We start from the raw sequence: 24,078 nt of genomic DNA on the forward strand, positions 1-24,078 counted from the left end.
GTACTTACATCAAGATAAAAACGGGTGCTGGAGCTGCACCACCCTGCCTTGAAGCGGATCCTGTTAGACCCAGGGTTCCCAGTGTGCTTCGATGGCTCTCAGACCCAGCTACACAAAGGGTCCCTGTGCCCCTGCATACAAATGGGGCAGTACATCCGGTCACTTCTCTGACTCTAGGGCCAGACCCCCAGCTGGGCCAAATGAACCATTAACTTCAAGGGAGCTGCAGTGATTTCTCCCAGCAGAAGATCTGGCCCTATAACCACATTGTCCGCCCCCCACAAGCCCTGTAGCCTGGTTGGCTGGGTCCTCACCTTTCCTGTCCTTTGCTTTAGGGCCAGCCTCCTGCCTCCATGAAGGGGCTAGTCTCGTAGACGTTGCTCAGCCTGGGCAGAGATGACAGATGGAGGAAGAGCTCGCCTGGGAGGTGGGGGCTTGGCTGGGGCGGGGGTGGCGCAGGGAGCGGGGGACAGACGGGGGCAGGGAAGTGTGTGTCCGCTTGTTCTCACCCTACATCTCTCCACCGCCGCCCCCGGGTAATGCTCGGGGGGCAGTAAGGAGGGGGGGGGCAGACATGGCGGGTTCACGAAGGTCCCCTCCAGCGTAGCCTCTCCCCCCCTCGGGCAGCGTCCTGCCCCCACCCAAGGCGAGGAGCCGCCGGCTGCGCCTTTCCCCGGGCTGGGTGGCTCCCAGCGGGCGCTCTCCGCGGTGCTGAACCGCGCTCCCCAGCCAGCCGGAGCGCAGCGCAGCGCAGCGCAGCTCCGGGCCAGGGGCGCAGGGTGCGCAGGGGTCGAGCCCGGGGCCAGGCCGGAGGCTGGGCTAGGTAAGGAAGGGGCCGGCGGGGGCGGGCGCGGCGGACGCGGGGGAGGAGGCAGCGGGCGCCGGGAGCCGCGGGGCTGGGAGGGGCCGGAGAAGCGGCTGGCCCCCCGGGAGCGCGGCTGGGAGCCGGGCACCTCACCCCGGCCCGGACACGGAGCCGGGGGGCAGACGAGTGGGGCTGGCGCCCAGGAGCTGGACACGGAGCCTGATCGCCAGAGCCGGACCCTGGCCACGGGGCTTTGGGCTGGGTCGCAGGGAGGCCCTGGGGGTGGTGTGTGTGGGGCCGGGCGCCCTCCAGCCCCACTGACTTCCCTGGGCGCAGCCCGCTGCCCCCGGGCCTGGGGCCCACAAGGAGGCAGCCCCAGCACGGGAGTCCCTGACCCAGCCCCAGGCGAGCCGAAAGCCGCTCACCCAGCCGCACCATGGGGAAGATGCTGCCCGCGCAAGAAGCAGCCCGGATCTACCACACCAACTACGTGCGCAACGCGCGGGCCATGGGGGTGCTGTGGGCCCTCTTCACCCTCTGCTTCGCCATCATCATGGTGGTGAGCTTCATCCAGCCCTACTGGATCGGGGACAGCATCGACACCCCGCAAGCCGGCTACTTCGGCCTCTTCTCCTACTGCATTGGCAACGCCCTGACCGGCGAGCTCATCTGCAAGGGCAGCCCCCTGGACTTCGGCACCATCCCCTCCAGCGCCTTCAAAACAGCCATGTTCTTCGTGGGCATCTCCACCTTCCTCATCATCGGCTGCATCCTCTGCTTCAGCATGTTCTTCTTCTGCAACTCGGCCACTGTCTACAAAGTCTGTGCCTGGATGCAGCTGGCAGCAGGTGAGTAGCTCCTGGAGTCCCAGGGGGTATATCCAGTCCAGGGCAGAAATGCAACCAGGGTGTAGAAGCAGTTCATTCCTTTTTGTCTCATAGGGGTATCCATGTTAATCTGGGTCTGCAAAAACCAGGAATCCTGGGGCACCTCAAAGACGAGCATTTATTTGGGCATACGCTTTCATGGGTAAAACCCTCTTCATCAGATGCATTGGAGTGGAATTCCAGAGGCAGGGAGCTAAATGCACACAACTATATCAAAAGCGTAGGACCAAGGTTAATGAGGCCAATGCAGCCAGAATGGATGTGGCTCACTCCCAGCAGCCCATAATAGGCATCATGGAAACTTGGTGGAATGTGGACAATCAATGGGACACAGTCACACCAGGGTACAAAATATATCAGAAGGACAGAACGGGTCGTGCTGGTGGAGGAGTGGCACTATACATGAAAGAAAATGTAGAATCAAATGAAGTAAAAATCTGAAATCAGCCAAAATGTTCCATAGAATCTCTATGGATAGAAATTCCATGCGCCAATAATAAGAATATAGCAGAAGGGATCTATTATCAACCACCTGATCAGGGCAGTGATAGTGACTATGAAATGCTAAGGGAGATTAGAGAGGCTATCAAAATAAAAAACTCAGTAGTAGTGGGGGATTTCAGCTATCCCCATAGTGAATATAATCAGTGTAATGGCATTGAGCAAGAGGGTTTTTCTTGCGCAAGAAGGGGCATTGTAGATGCTCCTTCTAGCACAAGCCTCTTCCGCAAAAATGGCAGCTCATTAGGTATGCAAATGAGGCTCGGCGATATTCCATGCTTAGCCTCATTTGCATACTTCTGGTGCAACAACCCACCAGTGTAGACATAGCCCTAGAAACCCAGTTGGAGGCGCAATTCTGTGCTTGAGGGAAAAATTCCCTCCCAGCTCCTATGGCAGTCACCTGGTGCTCTGAGGTACGGGGTTGGATTACCATGCAGTAATGCAGCATTTTTGGGCATGAGATTATCCACCGAGTGAACCCGGGGGGAGTGACCACAGGCCAAGCAATGCCAGGGCTGATAGCAGGTAACTGTGAGCAGGCTAACATGGAGAAGCAATTTACGGCCTCTGTTGGGTGTTGCTTGCTTTGTTTACGCAGCACCTCACAAAGTAGGGCAGGTATCTTGTTGGTGCACTCAGGCCAGAGATGGATAATGACTTTCCAGGCTACCCGACCCATTCAGCTTAGCCTGAGTCTTACCGGGTGGAATTACAGCTGCCAGCACAGCTAGTTCTCCGAGCAAGGTGAAGGCTGTGTGCTTTCCCTGTCGCCGCGAGAAGCTGCTGAAATCCAATCCAATCCTCAGCCTCCTGAAATATTGATGTCAAAGAGGAAGGTAGCCTCCTGTTACACTCCCTCCTGGCTCAGCGGGCCTTGCTGGTGGTGAAAATGCCATGGCAACAGAGAGCGTTACTGGTGGAAAGGCCGGGCAGGCAATGGAAACTGCAGCAGGGCTGAGATTATCAGCTAATTCTCACTGGCCTTCAGGAAACCAACTCAAAGATTAAGATAAGAGGCTTGGAAGCAGGTCGAAAGTCCAAGGAACCGGAACAACCAAAAGTGCGTTGCCCCAGAGGGCTGGTGTAGCAATTGCGAGATGGGAAGCTGTTGTTCAAAGAGAATGAGCACAATGGGAAGGCACTAGTCTTACCCCCTCTCCCCACCTTCACAGGCTGGCGGACGTCTCCCGTGAAAATGGTGACGTTCCTGTGTCCATGTGGGCACACAACATGCTCCCTCCTGCTAAGAGCCAGCAGCACAGGCAGCCTCTATCTCAGGGGCCAAACTCACAGCCTGGGGGCTTTCTATAACCTGAGCAGTTCCACAGACCAGCCCTTGTGTGGCTACCGGCACGAGTCCCTGTGGCCGTGGGGTGGAGGTGTCTGCACCTTCCCCCCAACCAGCCTTTGCTCTGCCCTCTCCTGGCAGTGCACCCCTTCGCTTGAGGCCCCTTCCCCTGGCATGCAGCATCAGGGTTGCTGGGGGGCCTGATGCAGGATGGCAGCAGGACTTGGGCTCCCCCGTGCTCACTGCGGCAGCAGGAGCTGCAGGGAAGCAGGGCGACGCAGCAGCCTTTGCTCTGCTCCACTGCCCTCTCCCAGCTGGGTCACTGCTTTGCTAAACTCTGCTAAATTGACGGGGCGGCAGGCAGGGCCGGGCACACCTGGGAGGGGGAGCAGGTGAGGCCGGGAGACACGTGGGGATACCCCATTGGAAGGTGCCCACTGGCTCAGGGGGAGGATTTGAGGATTGGCCCTGGCCCTAAGGTACATCGAGTGGGAGTCCCCGGGAGACTCACTGTGACAACAGCAGAGTGGCTGGTCCCTAGGGCATGAGGGGAATTAGCAGAAACATGTGCGGAGTCTGCACGCGTGCACAGCTCCCTAGCCCTCGGAGGCCAGGCTCAGGCCAAGGCTGCTAGGCTTGCACTGAGGCCAGAATTCAGGCTAGCGGCTGTTTGGTGGGGAGGGATCAGATGCTGAAGGGACAAGCAGCCCCATCAGCAAATGGAAATCCATCAGCAAATGAGCAACTCTCCTTCAGGAGACGTCTGAGTGCAAAAGTTAGGGGCAGGTGGGGCTCTGCGTGTTTCCAGCCCCTGCCCTGACAGGCATGATGTGCTGGTGTGAAACCCCTCGCACGCTGGAAACAGAAAAGTAGTGCGAGGGCTGGGGGTGCTGGGTGCTGCTGCAGGAGCCCCGGAGGCAGCGCCAGGTCTGAGATCCTTCCGCACCGTGACAGAGTCACTCAGTCTCTGGGAGAAACGGCTGCATCTTGCACTGGGGGCATGAGCAAGCCCTGCCTCAGAAGGCATCCGGGAGGAACAATGTGGCACACAGCAAGGAGCCTGCTTTTCTAAAGGAAGCAGCAAAGTCTTGGCCCCCTCTCACCATCTCTTGCCCCTGGAGGCAAACAGATTGGAGAGGGAGGGTGAAGAGCTCTGCTGCGTTCCGATGACACTTGGTTTTTAGAGGGAAACGTGGCAGGGATGCTCAATCTGCTTAGGAAAATAAAGCATTCACCCGATCAGGGTGCAGGAGGTCTGGGTTTGACTAACAGCCAGCCTCCTTCCTCCTACACGCCATGGAAGAGGAAATGTGGAGGCCCAACGCTGTTACCTTCCCCTCCCAGTGAATGTCCACCCATTAGACAGAGGACAGTCAGCTGGGAGGCCTTTGCTTTCAGCTCCCTGCAAGAGGGGCCGGCACACTCGTGCACTGGAGCTGGTGGCTTTGATGGATCATTTGGGGATGGACGTTGGACATCCCATGGTGAAGAAAGGGTTTTAGGCTGGGACTGAGCGGCTGCTAGCGAATGAGCAACACAGCCTGCCCCAGAGAGGTCCTGCCACCACAGGGAGTCTGGCTCAAACCCACCAACAGATTTCCTGCCGCGGGGATCTCTAGCCAGATGCACACCAAACTCATACATGTGCAAGAGGAGCGAAGCTTCAAGGAAGCCATAATAATTGTCCAATCCAACTCTCACCACCACCCTCTGGCCTGGGTAGAACTGGTCTTGAGAGTCTGTACCTTTAGGGCTTTGCCAAGTCTAGTTTTAAATATAGCAAACCATGCAGCTTCCTCCAATCCCATGGCAAACTAGTCTACAGCCTCAAAGACTCACATATCCCTTGGTTCCTTGCAACCAGACAACGAGACAATCCCCCTGATGAGATTGCAGCTGAAGCAGGCAAGGGAGCATGACTATGCCCATTTTACAGGTAGCAAACTGAGGCCCACAGAGAAAAGGATTTTCAAAAGAGGTGAGTGGCACTGGGTGCCCAACATGAGACACTTCTAAGGGGTTGGGTTGCTAGAGGACGGGTGGCTTCACGCTTACTGAAAACCAGGGTTCTTCCCGCTGTCTCAGGTTAGGCACACACAAGCACATAGCACTTCTGAAAATCTTTGCCTCAGTGATTTGCCCAGGGCAAGCAGGCAGGCTGTGGCAGTTTGGGAAAGGAATCAATATTGTCTAAGTGATTTAACCACACAGCCATCCTTCCACTCCTAACAGCTCGTGCTGTCAGCTCTCCTGAGACATACGCCTGCCTCCAAACCACCTCAGTCTTGCCCCAGCCTCTGCTTTCTCTGCCACCTAAGTCACAAGCAGGTCTGACGTGCAGCTCCAGCAGTAGCTGGCCTGATCCGCTCCGGAGGCATTGCTGGCCCATCTTATGTCAGGTGCTCTCCAGCCCTGTAGCAGACAAAGGCAGATGGTGTTAGCACCATGGACAGAGCCTGGCGCTTCTCAGATTTCCCTGTCCCATGGCAAAGCTGGGAGGGAGGGAAAGCAAGGGCTCCAGTGGCAGCTGGTGGGCTGGGAGGAAGGGTTGCCTAGTGGTGAAAGCAAAGACTCAGGTGATCTGGGCTCCATTCTGGGATTGTCACAAACTCTACGTGATTTGTTGTGACCCTTGGGGTTCAATCCTGGCTAGTAAGGGCTTGTGTCACCACCTGCCATGCAACTTTGGGTGCCTTAAGTGGTATCGCTGTGGCTCTCTGCCCTGACAACAGCCAGCCAGCGAGCATGGTCACAGCCTGGCTTTTCCGGGTGACTCCCAAATCTCCGCAAACCATCTGCCCTGCAGTGCACCACCCTCTCCTGGAACATTCCCAGAAGTGAAGTTTAAAGAGACAGTACACAGCAGCTCGTTAAGCTAGTGGGTTTGACAGTGGCTCATTGGAGTCACAGCTCTGTGCTGTTATTACGAAACGTCAAATCCACCAGGCGTGGAATGAGGCGAGGTATCAGGAATAAAGACACAAATGGCAATGAGCAAACAAAAGTAAACAAGTGCTTCTGACACAAACTGGATTTCAGCAAGTTACAGTCTTTGCCCAAACACATTCCTCGCCTGTACTGTCCTCACAGACATCAGCTCTGTGGCGGAAGGGTCCACCGTTCTGTGATTTCAAGAGCTCTGGACCGGTGTTCCCTGTAAGCTAAGCACTTGGGAAGCCACTCAGGAGAGATTCAGATCTGCCCAGCTGATTAGCAAAGTGCTGGCAGCGGGCAGCATGGGTTTCTACTGGTGGTGCACATCAAAACATGCCTTGGTGCACATAAAACATATTCTGCAGGGACTGACTCTGGTGAACTGTGACTGGACTACAAGCTGCTTATTGCCTGGACTAGACCATCATGATGGTACCTTCTGGCCTTAAAGTCTCGAAGGGTAAGTCTATACAGCAGCATTATTTCCAAATAACTTAGTCCACGTCTACACAGCAGGCAGTTATTTCAAAATAGTGTCAAAATACTGTCATAAGAACATAAGAACGGCAGTACTGGGTCAGACCAAAGGTCCATCTAGCCCAGTATCCTGTCTACCGACAGTGGCCAGCACCAGGTGCCCCAGAGAGGGTGGACCGAAGACAATGATCAAGCGATTTGTCTCCTGCCATCTCTCTCCAGCCTCTGACAAACAGAGGCCAAGGACACCATTTTATCCCCTGGCTAATAGCCTTTTATGGACCTAACCTCCATGAAATTATCTAGCTTCTCTTTAAACTCTATTATAGTCCTAGCCTTCACAGCCTCCTCTGGCAAGGAGTTCCACAGGTTGACTACACGCTGTGTGAAGAAGAACTTTCTTTTATTAGTTTTAAACTTGCTACCCATTAATTTCATTTGGTGTCCTCTAGTTCTTCTATTTAGGGAACTAATAAATAACTTTTCTTTATCGGCCCTCTCCACACTACTCATGATTTTATAGACCTCTATCATATCCCCCCTCAGTCTCCTGTCGAGCTGGAGGACTTCTTACTCAGACTCCTGCAACCCTCATTGCATGAGGAGTAAGGGAAGTTGGAGGAAGAGGGCTCCATTTCGAAATAAGTGCTGTGCAGATGCTCCCAATTTCGAAATAAACGACACAATTGACGTCGCTCAAATTGCGTCGCTTAGTTTGAGTTCAGCCTTGCTGGGTAGATGTACCCTAAGAGCTGTGGCTGTTGGCCCAATAACAGCCTTTGACATGGGAACCAGCTGGGTCATGTAACGGCACACATAATAGCTACTGCATGCAGCACTCTCAGCAGCCTCTGTTAGCATCCATGGTGCCTTACTCATTTAATTTCCTTCCTTTCTCCAACCTCTCTTCTGTGCACAGATGCTAGTTAAATGTGGTCAGAACAGCATAAAAGGCAAGTGGTTGAACCACAATTAGATCACCCCATCAAAATTAACAAGACCTTAGGGTGGAATAAACTATTTCCAGGAAGCGAATCAAGCGACGAGTTGGTGGACTTGCCTGGAGCTGCATAAGGCCAAATTGTGGGGCCTTTTTTCACAGCGGTGAGCAGCAGCTGCAACTTTAACGTGACTTTTTGCATAACTCGGTAATGTCGCCCTTTGTGAGAGGCACAAACGCCCCTTTGCGTGCACATTGCTCTTTGAGATCAAGGATAGCGTCATGTGTATGAAGAGTAGAACAAATTCCACTGATTTTGGAGCAGCTGTTCCTGTTTGAAAGTGACTGCTCTCTGCTACCCAGCGTGGCAGATGCATTAGAAATGCAGATGGTTTCCTGCACTAGACTGCTTTGCAGAAGTTCATGCTGGAGCCATTCTTTTTTGAAGACAAATCTGAGGTGTTTGTTGATAAAAGAATAAACAAACTGGAACAAATTGATACATTTAACAGTAATAATTGGACCAGGGTGTATTCACCCTAGAGTTCCGAAGGCACTCACATATGAAATTGCAGAATTACTAGCTGAGGTATGTCACCCATCACTCAAATCAGCCTTTGACCCAGATGACTGGGAATGTGGATTTTTAAAAACAAAACAAAAAAACAAAAACAACTCCAGTTGTGACCCTGGCCATTACAGGCCAGAAAATCCAACTTCGAATTGGTTGAAATATTAATAAAGAAGAGAATAATTAAATAGATGATCCCAATATATCGAGGGAGAATGAAGACACCTTTGGTAACGGGAAAACATGCCTCAGCAATTACTAGAATTCTTTGAGGGAGTTTAACAAACGTGGACAAGGATGACCCAGGGGGCATAGTGCATTTGGACTTTTGGAGAGCTTCACCAAAGACTCTTAAGCAAATTGAGCAGCTGTGGGACCAGAGAAATGGTCCTCTTGTGGATCAGAAACTGGTTAAAAGACAAAAAACAAAAGGTAGGAATAAATGGTCGGTTTCCACAGCAGAGAGAGGAAAATAGCAGGGACCCCCAGGGCTCAGCACTGGGACCAGTGCTGCTCAACATATTCATAAATAATCTGGACGAACAGGTACGGAATGAGGTGGCAAAGGTTGCAGATGTTTCCAAATTGCTTAAACTCATTGGCTGCGTCTAGACTGGCATGATTTTCCGCAAATGCTTTTAACGAAGAAGTTTTTCCGTTAAAAGCATTTGCGGAAAAGAGCGTCTAGATTGGCACGGACGCTTTTGCGCAAAAGCACTTTTTACGGAAAAGCGTCCGTGCCAATCTAGACGCGATTTTGTGCAAGAAAGCCCCGATCGCCATTTTCGCCATCGGGGCTTTTTTGTGCAAAACAGTTTTTACCTGTCTACACTGGCCCTCTTGTGCAAAAGCATTTGCGCAAGAGGGCTTATCCCTGAGCGGGAGCATCATAGTATTTCCGCAAGAACACTGACAATCTTACATGAGATCGTCAGTGTTCTTGCGCAAATTCAAGCGGCCAGTGTAGACAGCTGGCAAGTTTTTCCGCAAAAGCATGTGCTTTTGCGGAAAAACTTGCCAGTCTAGACGCAGCCATTAAGTCCAAAGCTGACTACAGAGTTACAAAGGGGTCTCACAGAAGACTACTAGGCAACAAAATGGAAGATGAAATTCAGCCTTGATAAAGGCAAAGTAATGAATGTTGTAAAGTATAATCCTAACGACACATACAAAATGATGGGCTTAAATTATGTTACCACTCAAGAGAGAGATCTTGGAGTCATCAAGGCGACTCCTCTGAACACATCAGCTCAGTGAACAGTGGCAGTCAAAAACACAAATAGAATGCTAGGAACTACAAGGAAAGAGCTCAATAATGTCAGTAAATATCATACCCTCACTATGTACATCACTAGCAAGCCCACACTTGAATACAGCCTGCAGTTCAGGTTTCCCACTCTCAAAAAAGATACATTAGAATTGGAAAAGGTACAGAGGAGGGCAACAAAAGCGATTACGAGCTCAGAAGAACGTCCGTATAACAAGATAGTAAAAAGACTGGGAGGCTATGTCTAGACTGTCAGGTCCGTGGAACCTGGGGGTCATGGAACCCAATGACCCCAGGTTGACTGTGGAGCTCCATGCACCAGGGTGGTGGAGCTCAAGTGGCCCAGGGCTTGCCCAGCATACTTGGGGCAATGGAGACCAGCAGCCATCAGGTTGGCCACAGAGCCTGGCAGAACCCAGTGGCAGCCTGGGACTGGCCATGGGGCAGGGGATCCCAGTGGCTGGGAGGGGAGCCGGGTCAGGTCTGCTGATGGACCCCAGCAGAGCCTGGTGTTGGTCAGAAGAAAGGCCAGCATTGAGTTCTCCTGGCCCAGCAAACTCCCTCCAATGGTCAGGTCCCGAGGGTGCTGGACCAGGGAAGTCCAGCCTGTGGAACTCCTTGCTAGGGGATATTGTGATGACCAAAAGTATAATTGGGTTCAAAAGTGATTTAGATAAAAGTGTATGGAGGGATAGGTCCATCAATGGCTTTTAGCCATGATAGTTAGGGGTGCCAGTCCATCCTCTGGGTGTCCCTAAGCCTCTGACGGCCAGAAGCTGGGACTGAACAACAGAGAATGGATCACGCATTAATTGTCTTGTTCTGCTCAGTTTCTCTGAAGCATCTGGCACTGGCCACTATCAGAGACAGGATGCTGGGCCAGATGGACAACTGGGCTAATCCAGTGTGGTCGCTGTGTTCTGCTTGAGCTGGCTAATTATTTTAAAGGCATAAGTGTTGTGTGTGTGGGGGGGAGGGGGGAGTTGGAAAAAGCCAGGTGCCCCTGTTTTATTTGTATCAGGATCACACCTCAGTCCAAGATGTAGGTATTCCTTTGAAGCATTCCACCTACCTCCCTCATCCACCGTGGTGAGCTGCAGAGGAAGGTCATTAAGTGTACGGGAAGGCGTAGCTTCCAAATGAAGAAAGATGGTTATGGAACGCCAGTAAGACACACAGCGCCCTTGCTGCTGTCCTTCCCATGAGCCTTCGAAAAACCCTGTTGCCAGGCAGCAGCTATTGACAGGCCTGAAAGCCGTCTCTGGCCTACGGCATCCTAGGGACAGAGAGAAAAGCTGGCTGCAAGGAAAGTGTGGTGTATGTGTGTGCGTGAGTGTGGTTAGAAATGTGGCAACGGCAGCATCATTACACCTCTGCATAGCAAGAGGGACAGAGCGTGTTGCTGCTAATCTGCTGTTACCTGATGCATCCAACTCATAGAACACTGGGACCCCTGCTCTCATGGTAGGACCAAGCACAGTCTAGACCATCCCTGAGAGCTGTCTCTGTAAAACAGTGTTTCAAAGAGCAACTAACCATGAGCATTCAGCTGCTTCAGCATGCCAGTTGCCGGGTGCCGGAGGAGAGAAGACGTGCATGGTGGAGATCAATAGTCTCTCGCTCCAGAACTCTAGGTGCGGTCACATTTTTGTGGCGTAGGAGGGAAGAGCATGTTTCCGGCTGAAGGACCTGCATGTACGTTAGAGAGGGTGTGGATTTATGATGGAGCTTACAATTGCACTGTAGGCTGCACAGTTCTCTGTGCCAGAGATTGTGCGAACATAACATTGGCCCCAACCCAGAGAGCTTGGGGGGGGGGGGGGGGGGTGAAGAGCAGGGAAGTCAAAGCTGCTCAGGAAGTTGCTCTTTAAAACGTTTGCTAGGCGCCTTCCGTGGACTTTCTGAAGAATTCATTGGCTGAGGCTAGCCTGCGCGCGCCAACTCCATCGCTCTGCTAGGCCCCACGCACACTACAGCTGGAAAGAGAATCCCTGCTCTGAATCTGAAGTGCATTGACTAATTTATCCATAGCAAGGGCCTTGTTGCATACTTATTCTCGCCAGCCTCTGAGGACAGGACAAGAAGCAATGGGCTTAAACTGCAGCAAGGGAGGTTTAGGTTGGACATTAGGAAAAGCTTCCTGCCTGTCAGGCTGGTTAAACACTGGAATAAGTTGACCAGGGAGGTTGTGGAATCTCCATCAATGAGGATTTAAAAAAGCTGATTAGACACCTATCAAGGATGGTCTAGATGGGGGTGGGCAATAACACAGCAGTGGTTCACCGGGTTAGCTCCTGGCAGGCCCTCCCACTGCTACATGTATTGCCTCAGGTACCGGCGATTGTGGCTCCCGTTGGCTGTGGATCCCAGTTAAAGGGAGCAGCAGGAAGTGGCGCGGACTGGTATACTGCTTCCTGCAGCTCCCATTGGCTGCAATGACTGGTACCTGTGGCCCTACAGGTAAATACAATGGTGGAGGCCTGCCAGCAGCCATTTGTGGACCAGTATTTGCCTACCCCGGTCTAGATGGTGCTTGGTCCTGCTGTCAGTACAGGGGACTGGACCTGGTGACCTCTTGATGTTCCTTCCAGTATCTCGTGCCCTCCCCCCGCAACCATTACTTTACAACCAGTGAGTGGCAAACTGGGACTAGCCGTTAGGCACCTTAGTCGTAGGACTAGCACCCACGAATCACCCATAATGACTCTTCAGAAAGTATAGAAAGTATTGTATTTAGCAGCCCAAATACTTTTGAGACTGGAAGACAAGCTACCTGGCTGAAAACTGCATTTGCTCTAACAGCAGCAGGAAAGGCATCGCATGGTACAGGTACGGCACGTGAGTGAAAGCAGCTTGGAGCCAGGTACGGATCAGACGAGGTTGTGTACACTCCTGGAGGTAGGCTATCTAAATGTTTACAAAAGGAGTTGACCTTGTGTGGGATTCCAGCTGACACTACACTAGAATTAACCTGGGTGTCAACTGCTTAGGATGCAATAAAATACACTTAAGTAGAAGTTGGCCCAACCCTGGTTAAATAAATAGCCGTACAAGTTTCCCCAGCTCAAACACGTCCACTGACAATCTGCTTCTTCCATTGGGAGGAGACCGTTCCTAGCAAGTGAGGGCGCCTTTCACAGGATGCTGTTGCATACTCAGGCAGGAATGGAAGGGTGTTGCCACGGTGACCAAGTTAAAGGGAGATTTTGCAGCAGCATTTCCTTCTGCCATGAGCATTGTGCTCCTGGAGGCACAGCCGCTGTCCCCGAGAGATAGCTAGAAGGCACGGCCATGTGGGTTACAAATCTCTCCCTGATCACTCTCAGCAGCTGAGAGAAGTGAGCGAGATGCGCACGTGGATAATCCTCAGGTTACATGAAAACGTTAGGCTAGGCTGTGCCAAGAGCCCTTTGCTGGCATAGCTGTACCAGAAGACCTAGCCTGCTTATCCCAGCAAAGCCATGCTTTTGGTACTACCACTTATTCGGGCCTCCACGAGCGAAACCAGACTATCTAGCCAGGCTCTTCTGCTGGCTGCCTGCAAGGCCAGTCTCAGATCCCAGTGTGCTGCACCCCTCTGCTCAGTGTAGCTATGCTGGCAGCGTGCAACCTGGCCTGTTTGTGTACTGGTAGGACTGAGTTATTGAAGGGTGCAGTATTAACCAAAAGAGTTAGACTGGTACAACCCCAAATGTGGAGTTACACTGCTCTGAAGATAGCTTCCTTCCCTCCCCCCATGGAAATAAACTACTCTGGTAGAAAGGCATTTTTCTCTTGCCCTTACTTCATCCTCACCAGGGAGACATGGGGTGGATATTGTACCACGTTAATTCCACTATTTTAGCTCGGCTTGGATAACTTTGCTCTTTAGATCTGCCCTTGCTCACACATAACTAGGCTCCAGGGCAGTGAGACTGCATCAAACACTGCTCACTAGATGCCAAACTAGTTACTGTGGGTTACCCGATTGCACCTCACACACACAAATCTTAGTTCTAGCTAGAGCTTGGATTCTTACTCGTTCCAGCACAGTGCCTCAATTTTCCATCTGTAAGACAGGGAGGATAAATACCCACCTGAGTTGAAGCCCTTTGAAATTGACAATAGAAAAGTGCAATGCGATTATTAATGGAAGAGTCTGAACTACCTGATTCTAACTGAGCGAGACGGAGACCAGAGCTAAACCATTTAAACAAGCACGTTATTTGGCACAACTCGGTCTTTGATTATGTTTCTGATACTGATGTGAGGATGTAGAAATAGCTTTGTAGGGCATTTATCAGCCAAGAAACAAGAACTTTACAGAAGCAACTTCCCTCTTTGTTTCACCAGCCTGCGGAGAAGCGAGGCACAGAGCAGTTTAAATGGATTTCTGACATTTATTCATTAGTCAGTGACACATTTTGCAATTTTCATTTAGTCCACAGCTTGCTCTTTGAGCTGGTGGTTTGTAGTCATAGGCACATGACAGTGCTGGTTCTATTCCAAGCATGGTCAGATCCATGGTCATGGTCTATAGCACTAGCTGTGCTGTTCTCTTCCTGATACAATCTCAGGTGCTGGATGATGCTGATGTCCCAGATTCTGGGACAAGATGCTCACAGAAAATGCACCTAGTGCTGTGAAAGGCTACGCTTTATTTTGCACAATCAGCTGCTGAGCCATTGTGGAAAGGAGCGGGGGACACACATAATGACTTCTTTAAAAAAAAAAAAAAGGCTAATTAGCATTCAAGGACTTTTCTGTTCCCTGCTTTTCACCCCATCCACTCAAGACAGCAGTGCAGTATCACTGTGCCACTTGTTAACACCTCAAGTTTTTCCCCCCTACAGCAGCTGGCCTAATGATAGGCTGCCTGATCTACCCTGATGGCTGGGATTCCAATGAAGTGAAGCGCATGTGTGGGGACAAGACAGACAAATACACACTAGGAGCATGCACCGTGCGTTGGGCCTTCATCCTCTGCATCATCGGGATCCTGGATGCACTCCTCCTCTCCTTCCTGGCCTTTGTTCTAGGGAACCGGCAAGACAACCTACTCCCCGACGATTTCAAAGTAGAAAATAAAGGTAACTGTCTAGGGCAAAGACCCACTTTGTTCTCTCTCCTGGCAACTATTGCTCATCTCTTACAGGAACATCAAAACCCTTGACAGGTCACTGCCATTGATAAAGCAAGTTCCAGTTGGGGCCTAGGTGTACAGAGACCGGGACAGTGCTGGGGAAGAGATATTAACAAGATGAGGTTCCAGCAGTATTGGCCAGAGCAGTCTTCTGTCTACTCATTGTGGCTAGCCAGCTAATTGCTTTCTAAAAACTAGTACTTCCCCAGCACTAAAGGTCTCTAAGCCACTCCGGTGGGGGATGACAGACGTCACTCAGTGAGCTACCCTGGGTAGACATTGATGCAGACATGGCAATCGACAGAAGAGAAGATCGTGTACTTAGATTTCCAGAAAGCCTTTGATAAGGGTAGGAATAAATGGTCAGTTCTCAAAAATGGTGTCCCAGAGGGGTCCGTACTGCGGTCAATCCTATTTAATATATTCATAAATGATCCAGAGAAAAGGATAAACTGTGAGGTGGCAAAAATTGCAGATCTCAAAGTGTTCAAGATAGTTACGTCCAAAGCAGACTGCAAAAACTTTAAAAGGATCTCACAAAACTAGGTGATTGGGCAACACAATGGCAGATGCATTTTACTGATGATAAATGCAAAGTAATGCATATGGGAAACTATAATGCCAACTATACATACAAAATGATGGGGACGAAAATTAGTTCTTTCCACTTGAGAGAGAGATCTTGGAGTCACTGTGGATAGTTCTCTGAAAACAACCGCTTGATGTTCTGCAGCAGTCAAAAAAGCAAACAGACTGTTAGGAATATTTTTAAAAGGTATAAAAAAAAAGAGAGACTATTTTATTGCCTCTACATAAATCCATGGTATGCCCACATCTGTGTAAAGATGTGGTTGCCTCTTCTTGACATTGGAAAAAGTTCAGAAAAGGGCAACAAAAATGATTACGGGTATGAACGGGAAGTCAGTAATGGAGGCAAAGGAAGGCACAGCTTTCCCAAAACCGCCAACATGACCAACTGCCTAAGGCTGGGGCTACCGCCGGGGAAGGCTAGAACGGCGGCATGGTAGCCCTGATCCCCCCAGGCTCTGGGCAAGGCAGTCCAGCTCAGCAGCTTGGTGGGGGGAAACGGGGCCATGGTAGGGCAGCACAGCCTTCCCCTGCCGTTGGGGAGGGTTGGGCTGGGGGCATCATGATAGCCCCAGCTCTCCACATGTCCAGGCAGGATGCAGCTGGGGGGTGGGCGGGGCTTGGCTCTAGGGGCAGGGCTGAATCTTGCCCTCCCCAGCTGGGCTTTCACCCAATGCCCATGGGGCTATGGAACTGCTGCCATTTGAGAAGCAATTAGTGAGACTGGGACTTTTCAGCTTAGAAAAGAGGAAACGAAAGAGAGATATGATAGCGGTCTATGAAACCATGGCTCATGCAAAGAAAATAAATAAGGAAAAGTTATTTACTTGTTCCCATAACACAAGAACTAGGGGTCACCAAATGAAAATAGGCAGGCTTAAAACAAACAAAAGGAAATACTTCTTCATACAATGTACAGTCAACCTGTGGAACTCCTTGCCAGAGGATGTTGTGAAGACCAGGACTTTAACAGGATTCAAACAAGAACTAGATAAATTCTTGGAGGTTAGGTCCATCAATGGCATCTGAACCCTGTGTTTGTCAGAAGGTGGGAATGAGGAAGAGCAGGTGGATCACTTAATTATGTATCCTGTTCATTCCCTTTGGGGTACCTGGCCTTGGCCACTGTCAGAAGAGACCTTTGGTCTGACCCACTCTGTTATGTAACATCAGGGATGGCAGAGAATAATTTCATTTTGTCAAGGGAAGAATTAGTTGGGGGGGGGAAGAGTTGTAGCACACTCATCCCTAATGAGATGAAATATCTGACTTGACACACCATTTGGTGTGTTAAAAGCATTTAGTAATGGTTTTTACTATCCCTCCTATGAGCAGCATTTGGTTTCTGAAGCCCACAAGCGTTGTGTATGATGCATACACTGACCATAATGTCCGGATTCTTCCAGGACAGCCCTGAATCTAAACACTCTGTCCCAGTGCCCTGGCAAGTAGTGAAATGTCCCAGAAAGTCCCACCGGACATTTTACTACTTGATGGGGACACTGGCTTATGGGAAGAAACAAAAAATGGCACGGTGCCATTGCTCCTCACACAGTGCAGCAGCCTCCTCCCCCTCTGCCCCAGCAGGGTGCGTAGGGTAGCCGTGCTGGCTTCTGGTGGCATGTGGCCCATCCCAATCCTCGTGGGACTGCTTCTGCTGCACGGGGTCCTGGTCCTCCCAGGCTTCTTCCTCCAGGCCGCCTTGGAGCCCCAGCAGTAGCTGCATAGAGCCTGGCTGGGGCACTGTGGGGCAGGGCATGCTCGGACTCAGCAGGTGCCAGGACTGTAGCAGAAGCAGCTCATGGTGCTATTTTTAGTACTGTGGGCCAGGTCCCCACAGGCGGCTCCAGCTGGAGTTAAGGGGCAGCCACAGAAGGCATATTCCAGCTGGAGCAGCCTCACCAGAACAGGCCTCATGCGGCTGCCCCTTGACTCCAGCTGGAGCCAGTACTAAAAATAGCAGTGGGCAGCCTCTGCTCCAGTCCCAGCACATGGACCTGCCCCGGCAGCAGCTAGGGCTGGACCGTGGTAATAAAAATAGCATCGCAGGTCCAGCCCTGCAAACTGCTTCCCATGTCGAAGGCAGGTGGTGAGGGAAGGGGCAGGAGGAGAACTAAGTGGGAGGTGGGGGGAGGAGAGGAAGGGGCTTGTGCTGTGGGGGGGGGGGGGGCAGGGCAGGGCAGGAGAAGAAAGGGGAAGGCACCAAGGAGCAGGGTGGAAGGAGAGACAAATGCCAGGTGGACAAGAGGAGACAATGAAGAAAAGAGCAGCAGGAGGGAGGGGAGGAACGATATCAGTGTGGGTGGGAAGGGAGGGGACAGGATGATGCTGGGAGAGGAAAGGGGAGGGACAATGAGGCAAGACGGAGGAAGAGGAGACGGGAGCAGTGGGTGCAGGGAGAAGAAAGGTTGAAAAGAGGGGTGGGCATGAGGAAGGCAGGGGATGGAGCAAGTCATGCTGGAGTGCGCGCAGAGGGGCATGAGGAGAACTGGGGCAGAGTGGTGAGGGGATGGGCACCAGGGAGAAAGAGGCAAGGAGGGCAGGGGCAGTGAGGCGCAGGGGTAAGGTGCCAGGGAATTGGGGGGGGGTGAAGCAGAAGGGCAGACACGTGGAGAAGGATGGGTACCAGAGAGAGGCAGGTCAAGTGGATAGGAGGTGTTAGGAGAGGGGATGGGTAGCTACAGATGATCAGAGTGGGGCTAGAGGAGTGGACACAGCGGGAAGAGAAGGGCAGCAGGTCCCAGGAGAGCTGTGGCAAGAAGGGCAGGAGTCAGGACAGCAGAGGAGGGTGAGGGATAGCAGGAACCAGGGGAGCAGATGGGAAAAGGGAGAAGTTTATAAGATATTTATTAATAATTTGGGTGCCACAGTGGCACCCATCTGAACAAGTGCATGTGAATTAAATACTGGTGCATAAGACAAAACTCACTCCACTCATGGGAGGAAAATCTTAAACGGAACACTTCCCCCAGCCTCTCCCCCGAGTTAATGATATGCAAATTGGGTTAATGCAATTGCAGGATAGTTGCATGGGGGAGGGGTCCTGTGGGGGCCAAACCCATCCTTATTGGTAGGACAGTGGGAGGAGTTCTTAGAGGGGTCACATGACACCCTTTAACTTGTGGTCATGTGTCCATCTTGATGCCAGGGGCACTACCTCCAGGGGTGGGACTTCTTGTGGCAGGGGGTGTGGCTAACATATCCCTAATTTTGGTTCAGAAAAATATGGTCACCATAATTATGCAAAGGTTAAGGCAACCCTCAAGCAAGTGCTAGTCCACTTGCATACCTCTGAACTGAAAGGAGACTGCATTAGTGAACAGATACAGTCTGAGGTCCATGATCAGCATGCAGCAGGGGACGAGACAGTGCCTTCTCACTCAGCTGCCCTCTCACTGAGGACACTTTTTCCCTTAACATATGAAACTAGGGCTACTGTTGTAGATGGCTGCTCTTGTGCTTTACTCCCACTCACCTTAATATAAAGGTAATTTGTTTTTACAGAGGAGGACCATGCCTGAAGAACCTGAACATCCCTGTAAGTAACCCTAATTTGATGCTACTTCTAAACTTGTTTCCAAGTGAAAGATCAGTGGTAATATTTGGATTTCAGTACCCTTTATTCCCATTTCTTTTATATATTTAATGTAAAACTACCAAACTCTACTTTTACCTAATGGCACACGGCACACAAGGGAATTAAAGAGAAAACTTGCATTGATTTATTTTCAATTACAATTTTGTCACATTCCCATTCTCTTCTCACCCCCTCCAGGTAATCACCTGAAACTTGATGCTTTTCTTGGAGAAATCATGTTGAAGGACCTCTATTCTCACTACAAACTGTCTTGAAAAGATTCCATGCGAAGGGAATCCCCATAGAGTTTATTTGGACAGGACACAATCAGTTATGGAGTGGGACAGCTCAACATTTGATGAAGCTACCACCTTAGGCAGTGGTGAGCCAGGGGCATTGTGTGCTTTATTTACAGAGTCACATTTTGTACTGGCCTGTTTCAGGAAAAAAATAGCTGAATAAAACACAAAATGGCAGTGTTTTGATTTTGTGCTACTGTCCTTGGAAAGCGTACTCACCTAGCTTCTCCTACATGAGCAATCCTGAGCATTGTTTTACAGGAAAAGCCATTCAACACCCACATTCCAACAAGGTGCACAATGGGCACATTTTTTTTTTTTTAAATAATGCTGGCTCTTGAAATTACCCATGGGGACAAAGATCAAACAAAGCCATAGTCCAGTTAGTATAAAGAATCCAGCTACTTGCTGAATTAATGGGGCAGTGAAAAAAGTCAGCCTTAGAACTCACCAGGCTACACAACTCCTCTTTCACCGTACTGAGCAACATTCAAGGCAAAGCATGATGAAGCCTCTTTTCTGGCACTCATCTGCTGGGCTCCAGCATGACATAGCAGGGAACTGAGATTCTGTTCAATGGAGCAGATAGTGTCACTCAAGTCAGCTCAATTCACACTATCACTGGCTGCATTGTTTAGTTACCAGTTCCCCATAGACTAAGGCTACATTTAGACTGCAAGCCTCTTTCGAAAAAGAGCATCTAGACTACAATCAGTGCTTTTTTGAAAGAGCACCCAGGCAGTCTGGATGCTCTTTTCCAAATATCACAGTTTGCATTACATGGCATCTTTTTTCGAAAGAGCACTTTAAAAATAGGCATTCTTCCTCGTAAAACGACATTTTCCATAGTCGAAAAAACTGCCACATTCTTTTGATTTACTTTAGAAAGAACGCAGCAGCAGGCTAGATGCAGGGGAATTTTTTTCAAAAAAAGGCTACTTTTTTCGGAAAAAAACCCTGTAGTCTAGACACACCCTATGAACGCCCACCTACAGCAGTCTTCTGTGGAACGTAAGAATGCAGATTGCACAGGAATGCAACCACTTCTGATTTGGGGAACTTAAAGGTAGCACTACCAGCTCTCAATCCAACAATCTACATAGCAAAGTAGAACTTAGTGTTTATGGCCTAATAGTTGCTAGAAAGCAGGTCAGTTCCAGCCAGGCTGCACCCTGAACATCCACTTTACAATTAAGGATGGCTCCCTATTAGGGAAGGCAGAAGAGACAGATAAAGGAAGGGACTATTAAGTGGCAAAGTTTGGCACATAGCTATTTAAAGAGGACAACTTTATAGCAAAGTTGTATCTTCTTAGTTTCTATTTTAGTAGCAAGCAAAATAAAGATTTTGCTAATATTTGGGATTTTATCTACCTAGATTACACAATACTACATGTGAATGGGGTCTCAAGACTATATGCGTTAACCCTGTCCCCTACTCTATCAGAATAACAAACAAGTTAGAGGGAACATATCAGGAATAGAATAAGTGTGGGTTATTAAATAATCTGTTTTATTGTACTGCATTTACAAAGAAAAGAATGCACTCAAGTAGAAAGAATAAAAATGTATTTTCCTTCAGGTTTTAGACGAACATAGCAAGTACAAATCCTTTAGTGAGCACTTTATGGCAATTTGGAAGTTTAACGAACCCCAAATGAGCGAGCACAAGGGACAAGACTGAATGCCGACAGCTGCCTCTGTGTGTTAACCCACAAGCTGGCTCTTTTACTGAGATAGAGGATAAGCCCTCGTCTGGTCTGGCTGTGATGGGGGAATGGATACCTCAGAACCTGATGTGCAGACCCCATTATGGGTATCTCATTCCTTCAGGTCAGCCATGTTGCAGAAGTGCACAGGCTGAGGTGAGCTTGAGTGATGCCACCAGAAGTTCCAATCACCCTGCCAAAAAGTCTTCACAGTATTTAAACAGAAGGTTAATAATACAGTCCAGTCTTGTCTGTAACCCCTTTACAACAGAAACAAAATTATTCTTGGAGAAGGAATTCCAGATTCCAGGAAAATTGCTCAGCAGTTTTAAACTGTTTTGGTATATTTATTTCCTTTAATCTTAAGATTATGCATAGAGAACCTGGCTTAAGAACCCCTAAATGAACATGCAGCATGAATTTCATTAACAGCCCAGTCGGTGTTCGATTGGACAAGCAAGAAAATATAGGGCAAGATGGTTATATCTTCAAAATGGATTAAATAAGGACACCATCTTTTGTGGATGGATGTTATGAACTGAGATTTCAAACACACAGAGAAGACTGACATGTATCTCACTGATAGCTTTGGTGTTACCATCTCTAATAGTGCCTCCTTGGCCTTCTGGGAATTCGAATCCTGTGGCCAGTTTGTTCTCTGAGTTTGTCCTTTTGATCCCAAAGGCCTGTTTGGTCCACGGTGAGAAAGGGCTGCTAATAACTACCCTGCCAAAACCTTGCTTTAGAGTAGGATGCAATGAATCTGTAATAGCTTAGGCAAGCCTAGGAGAGACCCACTGTAAAACTACCAAACCCTACAATGCTTTAACTCTGAATTAAAATCACTGCCCCCGCAAACCTTTCTGAGAAGTTTAAAAGCTTATATAATATTCTACTGGGCAACCATATTTGGGGTGATTCTTGGAAACAGAAGCTGACTCTGTCTACAGGAAAAAGACACCAAACCACCTAGTTCAGTTCTCCTCAGGCTCATCCCCAGGTACTCAATTGCCTCTGAAAATGAAAGGCAATCCCTTTGGGAAAGTTACTTCTAAAGGCCAGCACCTACAGCAAGCTAACAGTAGCAACCTTTACATTAACCTTTGGAAATGTGGTATTTTAAAGTCAAGGAACGTGGCGTGGCCGTGACACAGATGCCACCACCCTCTCATTGTAACTCAATGGTCAAAGTACATTCCCTCTTTCTAGACTGAATGCCAACTGCTCACTGGTGCAATTACAACTTCAGGAAAGGCAATGGAAGTGCCAGTACGAGCAACACACACTGACAGCTCACTCAAATGTCTAGGAAGAGTCACCAGCAGCCCCCAACTGCCTCTCCGCTCTCCAAGCATGCACACGTCTATTCTGAAGATTGTGCGTTTAACCAGTTCCAACTTTCCCCCCATTTTTAATTCCCATGTGAAGTTTTAGTCCTAGGCTCAGGTGTTTGAGTGTATAGCAGGTTTCACTGAATTCAGAAACTAACCTCAACACTAAGGGAAAATAATAGGACTAAAAATAGTTTTTAAATACAGCTTTTCATAGGATTCAGTGGCTAAAACTAAAGAAAAATTATTTGACTGATAAGAACATGACAAGTCACCCAAGAAACAACAGACACCAAGGGGTGGGTGAAGGATTTTGAGTTATCACCCAGGTACCAATCTGTCATTTCTCATCCTCCTGCTAGCTACTGGACGTGCAGTGGAAAATTGACTTGAGTCAGGGAGCTAAGAATGGATTCACAGATCTTCATATCCCCCTTCCTTGGTGTAATTTAGTTAAAGGAGCACATATGAATGCAGATCAGCTCATGCCTACATTAACAGGTAAGAGACTCAGAGGCAACTTTGTATTCCAGTCAGTCAATCTTTGGCAAAGCCCAGACAAGGCAAAGCTCACAGGATGCCCACTGGCTGAGAAGAGTCTCGGCTTAATCAAATAAGCAAACTCAGGTGAACAGGTTAAATTTATCTAAAATCTCAGAAGCCCTGAAGGAAGAGCTTCATGCTGAAAAGAAATAAGGGAAAAAAATGGATCTGGGGAGGGGCAGTTGGAACAACTGGGTATGTTGTAAACCAGACCGTAGAACTGTGGTGTAGGGTTGAAGACCTAGGAGTTAAGCCAGGGGTGCCTGAGACACTCAGCTGCCGTAGCCCGTTTCTCTGGAATCAGCTCCAACATAGGTAATAAGAAGTCTGTGAATGCAGCTGCCTCATCTTGGGACCACTCATATTTCTCCACCAGAACTTCAAAAAGGCCCCAGGGCTTCAGTTTGGTGATGTGTTTCAGATCACCTGAAAACCAAATCAGACACGTCAACAGCAAGTCACAAACAGTACCAGAGTGGCTTACCAAGTTACTTAGGGGTGGCATCAGGACTCAAGTGTTGCTTTGGTAAATGATGTCTGGGGGCATAAAGGGTTGAATTTTAACAACTCAAGCTTCACTTTTTATAAAGCTGCCTTTGCAAGTCAACCAGTTATAGAAGAGATACTTGCAAGACTGATTTCTCTCTCCTTCTGCTTCAGTCTTAATACAAGATTAGTCACTATAACTGAAAAATATAGACATTAACACAAGAGCACCTGCTACCTGTCCTGACTTGCAGATACACAGAACCAGTCTGAGAGGAGAGGTTCTGCACATAGACAGGTGTTTCCTATTCAGACTTCTAAATCTGAAGATTACTGGACATCAGAACACAAAACACTTCAGTCCTCATGCTCTGCCCAAAGGAGAGAAGACAGATGCATTTTAACTAGGAGCTAGTGTTAAGAAGCCCTCATGACAGAAAAGTATTACCCTCATTAAGAGATTCTTGGCCTGGCTAATACAATTCTGCCAGCTTCCTACAGCTCAGCAGAATATTGCTTCCTCAAATAGAGTTGAATTATTTCAGGACTCTACAGAAGAACAAACTTGCAATTTGAAACAGCACCTCTCAATATTCACTTCCATAGGGTACCGCTGCTCTGATAGAATTAAATTAGTAGGCCAGGAGATGAGCACGGTTGCCTAGATAAAGGAACTCAACAGCACATTAAAGCCATTAGTTGATAAAAACTGACTGCATGCCAAATCAGCCCACAAAGCCGACATACTGAT

At 49.3% G+C, this 24,078-nt stretch overlaps 2 protein-coding genes across 4 annotated transcripts in view; one reads left to right on the plus strand and one right to left on the minus strand.

Moving 5' to 3' along the window:
- The first annotated feature begins 883 nt into the window (after positions 1-883).
- On the plus strand, positions 884-19,299 carry LHFPL5 (LHFPL tetraspan subfamily member 5). The gene is made up of 4 exons (XM_006115674.4): positions 884-1,653; positions 14,506-14,742; positions 18,888-18,921; positions 19,159-19,299. Exons 1-3 carry the CDS (start codon positions 1,242-1,244, stop codon positions 18,902-18,904), a joined length of 666 nt encoding a protein of 221 aa, XP_006115736.1. The 5' UTR covers positions 884-1,241; the 3' UTR covers positions 18,905-18,921; positions 19,159-19,299.
- Positions 19,300-20,750: 1,451 nt separating this feature from the next.
- The window catches only part of SRPK1 (SRSF protein kinase 1), a 45,944-nt gene continuing 42,616 nt past the window's right edge, over positions 20,751-24,078 (minus strand). For all 3 annotated transcript variants that reach the window (XM_075910478.1, XM_075910476.1, XM_075910477.1), the window contains one exon: positions 20,751-23,267. In XM_075910478.1, coding sequence (XP_075766593.1) covers positions 23,083-23,267 — 185 coding nt within the window. In that variant the 3' untranslated portion in view covers positions 20,751-23,082. The remainder of the gene's footprint in view (positions 23,268-24,078) is intronic.

This window comes from Pelodiscus sinensis, chromosome 27, assembly GCF_049634645.1.
Source record: "Pelodiscus sinensis isolate JC-2024 chromosome 27, ASM4963464v1, whole genome shotgun sequence".
Taxonomy (NCBI): domain Eukaryota; kingdom Metazoa; phylum Chordata; order Testudines; family Trionychidae; genus Pelodiscus; species Pelodiscus sinensis.